The sequence below is a fragment of the Cyprinodon tularosa genome, unplaced genomic scaffold (assembly GCF_016077235.1).
Source record: "Cyprinodon tularosa strain WSP-4 unplaced genomic scaffold, ASM1607723v1 ctg145, whole genome shotgun sequence".
In the NCBI taxonomy this organism is placed as follows: Eukaryota; Metazoa; Chordata; class Actinopteri; order Cyprinodontiformes; family Cyprinodontidae; genus Cyprinodon; species Cyprinodon tularosa.
The window spans coordinates 807,582-823,937 of NW_024038276.1; the positions used below are offsets into that span (position 1 = coordinate 807,582).

Here is a 16,356-nt window from a genome sequence, read left to right on the forward strand (position 1 = left end):
TGCTTAGCAGGAACCCTGTGCTTAGCAGGAACCCTGCTAGCAGCTATAAGTAGGGAGTCTGTTATTTTGTGGAACTGCACTGCACTTTTACGTCCCTGATTCTCTGATAAGTTTCCGCCATTTTGATTAGCTAGGGAATTATGAAGGGAGAGGGCAAAACTGGGATGACTGTGTCTAATCTTCCCTACAGCATGTAAATATAGAGTTTGAGTTGCTTTCATTTGCTAACATTAGCTAAAACAATGACTGAATTGCCTTTTCCCTCACAGGATTTCACTTTCCCACAAACTCCATGCAATATTCCATACGAGCACAGCAGGTGAGGGAAATGTCACTAATAACTTAGAAACCTTGACAAGCGACACTAACGAATCCCTTTTAAATTACCTAAAAGAGCTAGACATGATTAGCACAGAATCTGGAGACAGACAGAGGTGACTGACGGTACTTTACCGCTGATTTGCCTACATTCACATCACAAGTATGAGTGAAGGAGTTTACAATCAAAACCAGCAATGAGAGAAAGAAAGGACATCTCTTTGTTACAGTTCTTAACGGAGCAGTGTTGCACTTGAGGTTGTTTGGGTTGGTGGCGAAGGTCGTTAAGCACCAACTGGAAAGCACCACACCAGTAAATGTTAGCAGAATAAAACAAGTTCTTAAGAGTGTCTTCTTCACGTAGCAACCGCTGTGATGGAATCGCACCCAAAATGGAAATAAAAATCAGTACAGTTGTTGATAACAGTGCAGCTACAACACAAAGGAAAAAGAAACATTGAGTCCTTCCTCTGCTTCACATTCTGAAGCCTCCAGTAGCTCGGATACTGAATACAGCGGCCATGATCAAAAGATAACAGCTGGAACATTAAAACACAATCACTGTGTAGGGATAAAGTAGAAATGGCACGGTGACTAAGGATAAATGAACATTCGTGTAAAAATAAGCAAAATTTAAAAAGAAGTCCAATCTTGGCACCGCTCTCCTCCACTGACGAAGCACGCTGACACATGTACTGTACTGGCAGTTGGTCACGATACACCTTATATATACAAGTTAGAGTACAGGAAAAAAAAAAAAAAAACTCCACCAGACTGAAGAAGGAAATTGTCTTTTTCACTATTAATGCATTCTGTACAATCTTCCTTTGTAATCGACACAGAGCAATGTAAATACACACACCGTCAGGCCCCCGCTCTTAAACCTGGAACGTTCAGTCGTGTCCTGAAGCTCTGGATGTTCTGTCTGTTTGAGAGGAGGGAAGAGTTGCTCTGGTGCTCCGAAGTGCAAATGATCAGGTAGCATTTTGAACTTTTTAGAGCCTCACCGGAGTTTGTATGTTGTTTTTAGCTTAATCTTTTTGTTTTTGGAATTGCCCTGATAAACTTCTGATTTGGACTAAATTCTAGTGAGGCTCCTCTTTTAATCTCCAGTGTAAATTAACAGACTGCAACCTGTAAAAACATCAAACTCCAACCTTATATGTGCCGCATCCATATTTTAGTGGCCAAATAAATGAAAACAAAACCTCCCGCAGACCAAAGGAAAATCATTTGAAAAAAATTCACCATGGCACTTTACTCAAAATGGGAGCTCTATCTCTCTTCACTGCACTCTGTACATCTGAGCTCCATCACTCCTGTTTTCTTTCCTTACTGGATATTTTCTTTAGTCGGCGTAATGCATGATTGATTCAACATAATTCCCAGGGAAGAGACCGGTGACGCCGTTGCAGACGCCTTCGAACCATCCATCATCGTTCTTTTTGATTATGTAGATGATGGCACCCTCCATGAAGGACAGCTCATCCTCCTTATCTTTTGTGTAGTCGTAGATGGCCACAACTAGGAAAAATAAACATGAAATTAAGAAATTTAAAACTGCTTTTTGCTCAGTGATAATAAAGTAGTGGATTTTAACATCATTTCATATTTTCCATCCTTCAAATGTTCACTATAATAATATAATATATAATAATAATAATCCAATCAGGTTGGAAACAAAACCTGAATTTATAATGGAAGGATTTTACAAACATTTTTCCATGGAGTCTTTGTAGTGCCTTTGAATGTAGCACCCTCCTGTTTCCAAGCTTCCACCTGCACTGACCTTTCTCTAAGTAGACCTTTGGGGCCCAGTTGGGGTCTCCGTCGGCATAGGGATCGCTGTAGTGAACAACTGCAGCATCTTCTTCCTCGTAGTCCACAGGTGGAGGAGGCGGAGGAGGGGCAGGCTCCTCAAACACACCTATATCCTCAGGGGGGGGTGGAGGAGGTGGGGCTGGGCTGTCTGTGACTGGATCACAAAAATAAATTCTGAAATGTTTGTTTACTGGTTTCACATGGTATAAAACACATTTATTATGAATCTTAGCAAACTGTTTTAATGAAAAAAGAAATGTAACTATTCTGCATTGATTTACTTGACCACTAGAGGGCAGTGAAGGATCCTGACTGAACCATTCAAAAGGGCTGGTTTTCATAATGTGTGTGTCTGGTTTCTAACTCCATGTCACATCTGTTTTCACATGCTAGTTTTTCTAAACATTCTTTTTTTTCTTTACCAATGATCTAGTTTTAGGGCAGAAGGAAATTCATGCAGCTCTTTTGTTCCAGTCAAATATTTTTCCATTGGCCAGACAATTTACTCCAGCGTTGTTTTAGCTTCACAGTAAAAAAAAATCCCTGACACTGGTTTTATTACATGCAGGATTTATTTAGACTTTAAGTATATTTCTGGCAGAGTTATTTGTAATAAAACAGAGTTCAGGGAGATAAAACAGCAAGCAGATATCTGTTTAAAATGTCCCACCCTTTGAAGATAAATCCTAATGAAAGCTCCTGTGTCAAGTGACTATAAGTGAATCCTGTTGTCTTCTTTTCTCCCTAAAACCTAAAAATCTAACACTGCAAATCAACTTAACCTCTATGATGGAACAAGGTGGAGACAGCATCATGTATAGGGGATGCTTCAGCAGATGCTTTCTCCTGAACGGAAAACCTGTGTAAGGGTGCAGAAGACTTGAGTCCTGCGTGAAGGAGAGTAACCCTAAATATATAGCCAGAGGATAGGATAGGAAGGCTATCAATCCCTGTTTATGTATTAGAATAATCAGTAAAAGATTCTCAAATCAATTAAATCAGATAATCTGTGGCAAATCCTGAAAAATTATGCTGACAAATGTTCTTGATTCTACCTGACTCGCTAATTTCTTAGGGAAACTGGATTGGAAATGAAGCTCCAAACTGAAAAATCATAGAGGACCTTCAGCAAAGCAGTGACTCAGAAGGGCTGAACGCATGTCACAATTTTTAGATTTGTATTTAAAAAGCATTTATAAACAAGTTGTACTATTCCTTTCTGCACCACTTTCATTACGTCTGTCAATCAAACAAGTGTGGCTCTATTGCTGCAAACAGGCTCAATGACTTTCAGAAGGAACTGTATTTACTGATAAGCCTGACTACATGAAAACAGAGAAAATATTGATAGAAGCAGCTGTGGAGAAAAGCATTTTAAATATGACATAAAAAAAAGATCTAGATTTACTGTGATGCCTTGCAGACAAACAAGACAGGTTGGGAAATCAGGACAAGCCATCAGGTCACATTTTCTACCTCTAGTGGACAGACAGTAGAGGATTCAGGCTGATTCATCACTATGGTAACCTCCAGACATCAGAGGATGCTCCGCCAGCAGCTTTGCAGGCTGAGTAAAGGTAGTTTTACTGAAGCTGAGTGAAAAAGCGCAAAGGAGACGAATCGGCCATCCATTTGTGATAGCAAACGTCTAAATGTGTTTCCTCACTGGCACGTCTGCATGTTTAGAGTGTGATGCCGTACTTACTGCTCTCCTGCATTCTGGCCACGAAGCCGGTCAGAGGGATCTGTGGGGTCAGCTGGACCATGGGGGGAGGAGGCGGAGGATTCACAGACACTGAAGCAGCGACACCCAGGCAAGAAGCAAAGGAAGCAGCAGAGAGCGGAGGCGGACAGGGAAGAGGATGGAGATGAAAGAAGGACATGACAGAGGAGTGAAAGTCAGCGTGGTAAGAAAGACTACAAAAAAAAAGCTCTGAGGAAGTTAAACGGTGCAGGAAGAAATGCTGAGTGATTCATTTAGGCAATCAGATCTAAAAGGAAAATCTCAGTTTGAGGATCGGTCTTATTTGTTCTAATTATAATTCAATAAAGAAGGATACTGGACCCTGCCAAAAGCTTCAAACACAGAGTAAAGCAAAGGGCTGCTACACACCCGGACCCAGGGCAGCGGCAGGAGCTCAAAAAACTGTTTCTTGTATTCTAAAAAGTAATCGGAAGGCTGCAGCATTTGTATGAATTCTTTGTCAATTAAATAATATAACTGTTTGTTGGGATAAAGTGTAAGATTTTATTTCACAAATACCTTTCCTCCAATTATGCAAGGACAAAAAAAGCCTCCAAAGCGGATTAAACGGACAGGCAAACACTCAAAGACATGATGTCAGGCTAAGACACGCTAGCTGACTCATAAATCACATGTAATGGAAGGGTGTCTACAGTCTCACTGGGATGTAACACCTTATTACTCAGGCCTGCTGTCATCTGTGAGCCACATCCATCCGCAGCTAAAACGTGTCAAACCAACAAGCTGCTTCCTGTGATCAAAAACTGACTGCTGCAAATCCAAGAGTCAATTTAGGCCAGCTAAGCTGCTCCAGCGCAGGGACTGCCATGAGACAGACAGCCTCCTCCTTCTGTGTTTTCTGCCAAGAATGATGGTCGTCCTCTGAGACAGGAGCCATTAGAGGAGAACAGCTAAGAGTGACGCAGGCGAAGATTTATTCTATGCATGTGTCCTGGGTTTCCCTTTGTCTAGCGGCTGTTTGTGTCTCTGACCCTACCAGCCCAGCTTCATCTCCTAAAAGACATGTTTCCCTCCAGATGGGGTTTGTCTTAAATCTATATGAAATAATGTTAAAACAAATATCACAGAAGCTGGATAGTTGCTGGACATCAGCTGTGTTTTTACGGTCGTATCAGGACAGAGACCCTTCTTCCAAATTATTGTTGTGTCCCCTACAAGGCCCATAGTACACTACTCTGGACATGTTGTTTTCTTTTGCCATATTTTATAAGAACCAGATTGAGTAAATGACCTGGTTTTCATGCAAACAGATTGTTCCACATGAGTTGTGCAACTCCTCCGAAGGTAACCAGGGTCCCTTGGCTGCTTCTCTAAATTATAAATCCTATCTTTTTCAGGTTGAATGCAACACTAAGCCACATTTATTGAGATGTTTGTTCTCAAAAATGTGTATTATATCCCCCTCTTCTTTTACGGTTATGACCTTATTTGAGGATCAGACATATAAAATCCAAATAAAACCAACAAGACAACCAGTATTATGATTTAAAAAAAAAAATATCTGTCTTTGATTCAAAAAGGAACGTTTTCTAACAAAATATGGACCTGGATTTGGTTGAAACGCCGGGCCACCGTTGATGTGAGGTTGCTGGGAGGAGACAGAGGGCGCACGGCGGTAGGTGCCTGTGGCCGATACCATGGAGGCAGAGGAAGTGGTGGAAGAGTTGTGACGGGAGATCTGGCGAGAGATGGTGCCGAACTGGGACATGGGGATAGGACCCAAGCCGGGACCCTGTGGCACCGATGCAGAGGAGGGTGCCACTGAGGGAGAGGAAGAGTGTTTCTATCTTTGAGTGAGAGAACACAGACGGAAATGCAAAGAAGCTGTTCAATCTTTCAGCTGTTGGGACTCACCTTGCCCCATACTGGGGGGAGAAGGAGTGGGAACAGCAATAGGGATCCCAACTCCACTGCCTCCACTGTTCTCCCGGCCACCACTGCCTCCACTGCTCCCACTGCAGAAACAGCAGAAAAGATAATATCAGAGAAACCAAATTACCCAACAGGCTGTCTTTACTCCAAAATGTGTTGTTCTTAAGTAATGGTTGCTTCATTGCTATGGTAACAGGTTTAGATGTTGTATGTGAAAGGTTTCTTTGGTACCGGAGTTTGGTGACAGGCAAGCTTTTATTTCAGCCATAAGTGTGCATGTTGGTGCTGCTACCTGTGTGTCCTGGGTCTCTGGTTGAGTGAGGCTGTGCGTGCAGGGCTGTGTTGGTTCCCCAGTCGGGCCGGGCTCGTCATGTAGTCGTTAGGAACCACTGGGGGCTTCACAGGCTCCAGAGTCTTATATGGGGTGTTACGTCTGGATTAAGACAAAGCAAGGAAGAGAAAAGAGGTTTAAAATTCAGAATAAACAAAAAAAAAAGGTTTGGAAATAAATAAAATTCAATAACCCCATTTGGACAGGATGGAGAAAAATAAATGATCAGTCTCTTGTTTTAATATGTAGTATCTTCTTACCCAAGTGTACCCCGACCAGCCATAGGGGGGCTTGGGGGTTTCTGTGAGGGTGGGTTGGTCCTGGAAAGGGTGCCTCCTCGTCCTGCTGCATTGTTCCCATGTTGCTATAGAAGCAGAATGGGAGGTAATCAGAGGTTTTTACATAGTCTTGTTTATCTAAGCCAAATAAAGACTCTAAACTGTTTGAGGTGAGGAGAAACAAAAACCTCAGAGCCTTTATAGAGGTTATGGACGTTTACTGACATTTGACGCTTATTCATAGCAATAATAATATGAAAGAAGAAGAGAAATCAGCATTTATGACGACCTTTCTGCAGATCTGGTAGTTTAATATTTAAATACATGCAAAAAAAGACTGTTCTGTAATTTTAACTTGGTCCTGCTCTTGTCAACTGGCAAAAAACCCTTCCAAAAGTAGAAGCAATTTATCATTAAAGTTATCATCAAAGAAGATAACCATTTAAACACTAATTATACATGTTTTAAATTGATTAAAAGTTTAAAAAAGACACAAAGCAATCTCTTACCTTGGCTTTAAGCCACTGAGTGCAAGCAGGTAAAGAGGAGACAAGTAATAAAGCTTGGTTAGGTTTTATATAAAGCAAGGCTGTTTCTTAGTAACGTGTGAAATAAAAAAAGAGGAAATTAAAAATTTATACAAGAAAAATAAACTAATTTTCAGCTATTATTGACATGCAAAAAAGACATTTAAAGCAGTGTTTAAAGAAATTATTTTCAGAGGAAAGATCAATTCGACTTTTTCAATTAAATACTTAAGGCTGTATCTTTTTAATGCAATACATTTTTAAGCCTAGTCTTGATTCATATACATATAATTTGATAAATCTTGAACTTTCAACACAGTAGAACAAATTGGTTTGGTTTCATCTGCCAAACAAGCATACTTAAATACTAGGGCTGTGTTAAAAAAAATCCAATCCTAAACCGATTCTCATATTATTCGCTAAAGATTGATTCAAATCACTACAGATCAATTTGAAAAAAGAAATCCATTTCCCTCTGTCCTCAGAGCCACCATTAACCATTAATTTGCTGTTGAATGTTAATTTAATACTAGTATCAATAAGCTGCATAATCATGTAATTCGGGTAATAGTTAAAAATAATGATTCTGAATCTTAATATTCGGGAGTGAATCAGGTCTTGAAGTTGGAATCGTATATGAACTATTAATTTTGATGTATGAAATAAAAAAGTTTCTCGCAGATACTAAACCCGAGGGACTCCACAGTCAAATCCTAATATTAGACAGATATAACCTGAGAGATAACAAGATGATTTTATTTATTATGGAAAAATTCAACCCGTTCCTATCTGGGGGAAAAAATGCGCTTGTCAATATTTTTGTAATCAGTCATTAATGCATTTTTTGCTTTAATTTCCCCAGAAAAACCAAACCTTGATTACAGCCTAATCCATTAAACACAACCAACAAATTATTAAATACTTTCTGACACCATCTAGTAGGCAAAAGTATATACGTAATGAAGTAATACCCTGATTCAAATTAACTACAAACTGTTGAGAAAGAAAATTATTGGAATTGAATTGTCAAAAAATGAAGAAAGTAAGTTTTCATAAGATTCATAAGTCTGAGTCTTATGAATCTCCATCTAACCGCATTGAGAGCTGACATCCAAAAACAGAGAAAATACATAGCAGAGGGGAAATCTTTTAAGTGGGTGAGTATTCAGGAAGAGATGGACCAAAAAATGGCGCTCATGGAAAGGGTTTAAAAACTTTGACAAACTAAAGAATTTGACCTCAAAGTCTGAAAACAATTTTCATTCCTGTTTGCTGTACCATAAATACATTGAAAAATAACAGCGTCTTTTACACTGTATCATCAGCATGATTTAAAATGTTTCAGCCAGGTAGGGCTGTTAATTAGTATCATGGTTTTGCAAAGATAAAAGTTTCAAATCTACTTAAATTTTATTCCTACAGTTTAAAGTTCTTTTAGGGGGTGACTGGAGTAAGAGTGAAATTAAATGAAAGTACAGTTTCAAAATGTCAAGCTCCAAAGAGCATCAAGTGTTACTTTTATTCAAATTTCAGATTATAGAACGTCTGATTTTTCCTGCAGATACTTGCTGGCTTGCAACTAATCTTAGACAAGCAAATGTTCTGACATTGCCAAACTAATGGGTTAGCTGATAATCTACCTTCTCCAAACCTTCAAAATAAAAGCCTTAAATATACATACTGTGAAAGCTAATTAAGGTTGGTTGAATGATCACCTTAAGACTAAAAACAGTAACCTGGATGCTGTTCTGAGTGAATAGAGAATGCAGAAAATTTTTCAATTCTAATGCTCCTAGAAATAGATGATTTATTTTTTTAATTAGTTAAGCATTGCGGACGTAGTGGATGGGAGGGTAGCTCTTCTTATCAAAAGTTGTCAAAATTAATAATAACCACTTAATATCCACCTAGTTTCTGGGAAATTCGCCTATTTTGCATACCCAAAGGGAAAAGCAAATAACTGAGGAAATCTAAGCCCGAATTACATGTGTGAAACTTTATTTGAAAGCTAACACTTTATAGTTTCTGAATATATACGTACATGGAAATTGGGTGAGTAAAACGCAGCCCAAGCTGCATCAGTTAAAACTAACTCAAAATTGTTGTTTTTATTCTAGAAAATAATAAGTCTTTTTGAACAGCAGTAATAAAGACATGCTTACTTGTTGTGGCTGCTTTGTCATGCTACATTTCGAAATGCTGCTATAATTGTGCTTCTGTGCTCGCTATGTCCATAAAATTAACTAGGAACTGTGGAGAATTTAAGCTTTTAAACAATGTCCAACATGTCTATATTGGTAAACATTTTAACAGTGTAATTTTCATGCATTCTGAGTTATTATATCTAAAGGCTTTAAAACCGGTGGGTTTTGAGAGGATAAATAAATAAAATATTTTGAGAAATACATTTTGGCCTGAAATTCCTAGTATTTCTTTCTTTCCAGTAGTATTATCAAAAAGATGGATTGTCGTTAAATTAAGTCAATTAGACCCTATGTTCGTTCTCATCCTAAGGACCTTTTTTTCTCCATGCAGTTTGATTGATGTGAACTGCTGATGTCTTAAGCCTTTCTATAGGCCTGGAACCACGAAGGTCTGAGGGAGGCATAAATAACAGCAGACAATCAACGCTGTAAAGTGTTTAAAAATCTGTCGCTGTGGTAACTCCCAGCAATGTTTACAAAGGTTATTGCAGTGAGGAGAAGAGCATAAGTGAATGTGCCTGAATTTCCAGCTCCTTTTTCTTTTCTTTTTTCTGGCTGAGCCATACTGGCGAAGAAAAAAGGTAGGAGAAGGAAGATAACGCCTCCAGAACTCGGGGGAATCTGCTACAGTTTAAGAGAAACAGCCGGCAGGGATGAAGTGCTAATAGGCTACAAACACACAGGAAATGTATGAATGGAAAGTACAAACGAAAATTACATATGCAAATAATATACAGCTTATACGACAGTATTTCGGCAAAGGAGAGCTGTAGAAATGAGTATCGATGCTTCTGAACTATTCCCAGATGTGTATAGAAGAAAGGAGATGGGAGGGATTGGAATGTGATTGGTATTTCTGTCCATATGGATCTATTTAATACACACACATAGCTGGAAGGAGAAGAGAAAAAGATTTTAGGGGGGAATTCACATAAGGAAATTCCTTTGGTCCTTCCTTTATCATGTTTGATAGCCTGAACTTAAAGCAAAATACAGTTTGCTTCAACAAGGGATGTTCTGATCTAATACTAATATCTTTAGCCTGGGTGCCAGTCCGAACTTAGTCCCGCCCACAAGGTTTGAGGTCGGGGAAGTTCGGTCTGGCTCTGCTCCATAGTAGCGCGAGTATTAAAGCCCACTGTCAGGCGATCCAATCAAATTGTCAGGGCGGGCTTTATACGATGATGGACAGATGATCAAGAGTAACGTTATCAACCACGTGACCAAAGTGCGCTTGGGTGACAACAATAATGGCTGCCGCTGGAGAGTTTGGGTGAGTAGATTCTGCTATTAGGTCTGTTCTAGAAGATATCGACAGCAAATTAATTTTAAAAGAGGAACAGAGAAACGCGATCAAGTCTCATCTTCTTATTCTAGGCGTGAAACTGCACGCTTTGATTTTTGTGGACAACAACTATGCCTCGCTTAAGATACGTCACGCACTCCGTTGCTCTTATTGGTTGTAGGTCTATCCAATTGAGTGCAGAGGCATTTTTTTTCCTGGTTCGTTAAAAACACGCCCCATAATCACAGCTCTATGGAGCAGTATCAGACTCATATTCTGACTAGAATTGAGTCGGACTACGTCAGGCTATAATATCTTATATTGGTCCTATATTTCAATCATTGGTTGATATTACATGGGTCAGTTGTTCTCATAGCGTTTGTTGACTATTGTTCTCTTGTTTCAGTAATCACTTGATCAAATCTTTTCTACACAAGACAGTAAAAAATATGTGATGAAAGCAAGTATGACTCCTGCTGATATGGTCTTAGGTCTATATCGGTATCGCTTCAAGCTATAATATGAGTATTGTATTGGAAGTTGTATCAGGACACCCGTAGCTTTAAAATTGTACTTCCTGCAAATGTGTATCGAGTGTAACAAAGCCATGCGTGTGATGAGCATTGCTTCCAACTGGAAAAAAAAATGAACATGGCAAGACAGATGCTGTGATATGGTTCTAATCAGTGTTGAATTTCTGACAACTGGGTAAGTAAACTTTAACTTGACACCCCTTCAGCATTCAAGATGGCTGGTGCAACTATGAAAAGTTACTAAACTGTCCTTTGACGTTCTTTATCACGACTCTTCAATGCTCATAAGACAAGATATTAAAGGTGAACGCCTTTTTTTTTTACATTGGGCCCTTGATTTTACATTATTACATCATGTTCTACTCACCCATATACTCGCGCCACTTTGTTTATAAAACATATAAATTAGGGCTGCAACAACGAATCGAAAAAATCGATAAAAATCGACTTTTAAAAGCGTTGGCAACGAATTTCATCATCGATTAGTTGTGTCGCTCGATTAATGCGTCATCCGCCGCCGCCGTCATCACTGCCACTAGACTGAAACGGGGGATGAAAAAAAAATACAGCAGAGCGAGCCAGCGCTGCAGGTGCGTAGTGTTGCCAACTCAGCGACTTTTTAGACCCCTCCAGCGACTATTTTTAAAAAAAAAACGACTAGCGACAAATCTGGCGACTTTTCACGGTGTTACTGGCGGCTTTTGGAGACTCTTACGTGAAAGCATGTATCGTTCCTACTCTTGTCCTGCAGCAGCAGCCATGAGGCGCCTCACCCATCCCAACCCTTTTCTCCCGCAGGAATCCCTCTCAGCGCTGCAGTCAGAGCCGCAGGATGTTTCAGCGTCCAGACTGCAAATGAAGCGCGCATGCACCGGGATTGACGGCGCAAATTGATCACAATAATTAAAATTGCCTTTATAAATAAATTAACTTGCAAATTATGAGGGCAAGGCTTTTGAAGTTTAAATCTTCTGGCAAAGATAAAGTAAAGAAGATCCTGCACTTTATGGAAGTAAAGCAGAATAAAATCCAGCAAGATCAGTAATATGTCAATTAATTATTTGCCACATTTCCATGTAAATATCTGTCTTTGGAGGATGTGTTTTTTAGCACCCCTAGTTCTCTCATTTTTATTCCAAATACAATTTATAATTTGAATCAGAGGGCTATTTTTATCTCTATGGTTAAGTATTTTCACAAGTAGCAACTTTAACTGCTATACTTTCCTGTCTTAAAAGGCAGAACTCTTCTAGTCTAAAAAAAACTCATTTGATGAAATGGGGGGACCTATTGTTTGAGCCCCTTAGGGGCTTTTTAAAACAAAAATGCCTGTCTTTTTTGCGCTTTAAGAAACAAAGTACCCTATATTTTGTGGATGTAAAGCTACATTTCTCATGTAAGTTTGCGTAGTTCTATCACAAACATTTATTTTTCATATTGCACCAGTACAGTTAATGAGCAACCTGTACTTGTGTGCTTGTTTGTTCTGTCTAAAATGTTTATTTTGGAATAAAGAGGTTAGTATAAAAAATATTTTTTGTCCGATTCATCGATTAATCGAAAAAATAATCGGCCGATTCATCGATTTTTAAAAAAATCGTTAGTTGCAGCCCTAATATAAATATAAAAAATATAAATGCGGATGTCTGGTGGACAGTGATTACATGTTATGAATGCTGGCGTACCATAAAGAATAAATTATGAACAGTTTAGTTTGTGCCTTCAACTCGTTGCCCATAGGAAGACATTAATTGGATATAACCTAACGGAATATCTTCAGAACAGCTCAAAATGACACAAAACTCATATGGGTGAGTAGAACATGATGTAATAACGTAAAATCAAGGGCCCAATGTAAAAAAAAAAACGGCATTCCCCTTTAAATTGATGTTTACAATGCATACAATACTGTGTATAACAGTTGTTTTAGTCACTGTTATTGTAACATTGGGTTACAATAACTGAACTATACTGGTGTCCATAAGTGGGAACTTGGAAAGCTATCACCTTGGACAGTATGTTCCAACTTCTCAGTTCTGATTCCCAAGGTACAGGCACAGACCCTGAAGTGAAGGAAACTTGTTGATGGTATGTGGGCAGCACCTCATTTCAGCAAACTTCTCTTCTCTGCAGCTATGAAATAATTGTGTAAATAGCAACTAATTCAGCATAGGTTTCAGACATTATATTTTTTTCATTTTTGAAACATGTAAGAGTAGGTTACTCTGTGTTACTAAGCAACAGATGGTAATCAGGTAAGCCCACTGCTATGGTGGCTTGTTAAGTCCAAAGAGATATATATTTTCTGTAGTTAGGTCTGATTGAGGCTGGTTTGTATTCAGTCCAACAGGGAACTAAACCACAGTGACCTGGACCACTCCATAAAGTGGGTTGTTTAATCCGGACCATGGTTTGCTTGAGTTAGTTTCCAAGGAGGAAAACAAACTCTGCATAAAGCAAACCAAATGTGGCAGATATGAATACACCCTTTAAAAATGCAAGAGAAAAAAAGGCTCAAAAAGGTCATGGTCTGAAAAACTGACACATATCTTCCAAATAGACCAAAGAATACTAATCTTTGATTTTACAGACTTCTGAGCTCCGCCAACCTCTGATAAAAAAGAACGACGAGCCTTTTTGCACCTCAAATGATCTGCACTGATTTCTACAGAGATCTACCATCTCTTGTGTCCATGAATGATGCCTGATTTGCATAGTCAGCCATGCCAAATCTGCCTCACTGTGAGCCAGCTCTCAAAGGAGAGGACAGTGGCTTTTGAATTTGAATCAGCGGATGTTTGAAAATCGGCAGACAGCCGCTATCTCAACAGAGACAGACCCAGGGGGGCGGGAGAACGACGCATAGGCCGAGTCGAACACATTATGCACATGACCGGTTGTACACACACACAAGCACAAACGCATGGCCTTCAAAAGCAGAGGAAATGAGAAGGCAGAGGAAAGGATGGATCATGGAGAGAACGGATAGAAAAACGGACGGAAGAAGGCTAAAAGATTTTCTTTTTCTTTGATTAAACAGTGAATGTAATGCTTTGAGTAACACTTGGAAAAGATTTGTGCTCACACACAAACACCCACATACTAAATAACTTCCAGCCTTAGACATTGCAGGACTCAAACAAAGATTGATTGATAAACTCAGCATCTAACCCATATAGATTACTAATCTTAAACTGCAGAGAAGTGTAGTAAGTGTTTCTACACAATTTAATGTAGGAATCAATGTACACAATCTATGTTAGATATTTGGTTGCATGGATGGATGGATGGATGGATGAGAATAATAATTATGAGGAATTAAATCTTGAATTACTAATATTCTTCTCAGTATAAGTTTTTCACAATAATCCTGTTTCTAAAAGGTACATAGATCTATTTTTATAGCGAATCAGATTTATTTTGCACAGAAACCCTTGAACATTCTGGATTAATTTCTCATCTCTGGGCATGTGAGTAAATTCTAAAAAGCATTGATTAATTAGGTGTACAAACTTGTTTCTAATGTCTTCTCTTACTTTGACACCGTGTCCCACGTCGTCTAGCAGCGTGTAGTCAATTGGTTTTCGGATGTACCTCACAGGCCGCTCCATGTTAGCAGGGGCTATGATTTTGTGGGTGCGAGAGGTGTTCTTGTTGGTAGTCAGGATGCCAATTTCTCGACGGGCCACCTTTTCTTTATGAATATCCACCGTCTGCAAAAGATAAACAGAAGATTAAGTATATGTAGAGGGACGGAAGCAAAGGAGCTACCTGTTGGATTTGACAATACATCTTTTTCCACATTTAATGGCTTGAGACTGGAGAACCTTTGAAGAGCAAATATTTGGGCATCTCACATGATCACTAAGCGAGTGAACGTCAATTTCTGAGAAAAGTAAAACAAGCACCACTCTTTACCAGCATCCTTAAAGCATTTTATAGAGCTGTGGTAAGTGTGTCGATGTAATGCATTAAGTTAGGACTCCACATCTCAGGGTGGAGCTCAAGATGCAACATCACAACCTAGGGAGCCCTACAGAAGATGATGGTGCGGTAAGGTGACGGTTGTCCCTGCTTCTTATTAGGATGTAGCAGAGCTACAGCAGTAACAGAGCTCTGAACATCAGACACTCCTCACACCTTTTGTATAAGCAACACTGTACAGCAGAGACTGTCTTTAATAAATAAAAATTTAAATCCCTTAAATTCATCAATCAATCATTTAATTATTTTCATGATTAATTAAAGATTTTATTTTATTGTGAGTAGGGATGGGAATCGAAAACTGGTTCCTGTTAAGAACCGGTTCCGTATTTTCCGATTCCATGGCATCGTTTGGCAGCTCGCTGAACGATTCTTTTTTCGATTCCCGCAGCACCAGAGCCTAGAGCGCCGGCTCTGGGGAGCACGACTTACGTCACGTTTTTTACGTAAGTTACGCAACTTACGCAAGTTACGCAAGTTGGAAGAACTATTCGAGGAGGAAGACAACAAGCTGCGGTCACTTTGTGAATCAAAGCCCCGTCTTTCCTTAGCCCAGAGGGTAGATCAGGAAATCCAGCTCTATAAAAGCTTGCCCTCCATCCCCTGCAGGGATAGCGCCACACTGTGGTGTTGGAACAAGCAAGATACGCTGCCCTTGCTATCTGGACTGGCTGAAAACTACCTCTGTGTGCAGGCTTCCTTCACCCCATCTGAGAGGGTGTTCTCCACGGCTGGAGACACCATAAGCCCTGAAAGATCCCATATCCTTCCAGAAAAAGCAGATATGCTAATCTTTCTGAAAAAGAACTGTTAATTTTCCCTACTACTGTTTTATAATTAGTATTTTTTGTTATTTAAAATAGGTTATTATCCCATCATTTGTTATTAGACATTGTTGGTTATTAAGTTTGTTCTTGTAGTCATTTTTCATTTAAACACAGATGTTACTCCAGTTTCACATTTCCTGTGGACAGCTTGATCTTGTTGAGTTTGTAAGATTGTGCAATAGTTAAGTAAACAAAGTTGATTCTGATAATCAAACTGTTTGTTCTCCTTTTTCCCCCAAATTGGAATCGAAAAAAGAATCAATAAAGAATCGAATCGTTTCATAGAATTGAAAAGGGAATCGGAATCGTGAAAATCTTTTCAATTCCCAACCCTAATTGTGAGTACCTCAACATTTTAAAATATATATTGGTTTGGCAATGCAAGGCTCAGAAGAGGCATTTACAAAGGATGGAGAATAGAGATAGGCAACTGTTGGGAACCACTTTGCAGAGCCTGGTAAAAACCTACATGACAGCGTGATGAAGTCAGGAAATAAACACCTCCCCAAGCTCTTTATTTTAGCTGCTCACTTCAGGACGAAGGTAAAGCTTGCCTCTGTCCTCACAGAACAGGACAAATGTTTCCTTAATACTGGGTGGGATTGGACTGT

At 39.3% G+C, this 16,356-nt stretch overlaps 1 protein-coding gene across 2 annotated transcripts in view; it reads right to left on the reverse strand.

Annotated features, from left to right (window-relative positions):
• Positions 1–18: 18 nt before the first annotated feature.
• LOC119779289 (abl interactor 1-like) overlaps positions 19–16,356 on the reverse strand; it is a 36,428-nt gene continuing 20,090 nt past the window's right edge. The window contains exons 3-11 of one of the 2 annotated variants that reach the window (XM_038278873.1): positions 14,471–14,647; positions 6,895–6,909; positions 6,368–6,471; positions 6,069–6,209; positions 5,759–5,859; positions 5,450–5,665; positions 3,845–3,934; positions 2,108–2,293; positions 19–1,842 (exon numbers count right to left, since the gene is read on the reverse strand). In XM_038278873.1, coding sequence (XP_038134801.1) covers positions 1,667–1,842; positions 2,108–2,293; positions 3,845–3,934; positions 5,450–5,665; positions 5,759–5,859; positions 6,069–6,209; positions 6,368–6,471; positions 6,895–6,909; positions 14,471–14,647 — 1,206 coding nt within the window. In that variant the 3' untranslated portion in view covers positions 19–1,666. The remainder of the gene's footprint in view (positions 1,843–2,107; positions 2,294–3,844; positions 3,935–5,449; positions 5,666–5,758; positions 5,860–6,068; positions 6,210–6,367; positions 6,472–6,894; positions 6,910–14,470; positions 14,648–16,356) is intronic. The other variant, XM_038278874.1, reaches the window with a different exon arrangement.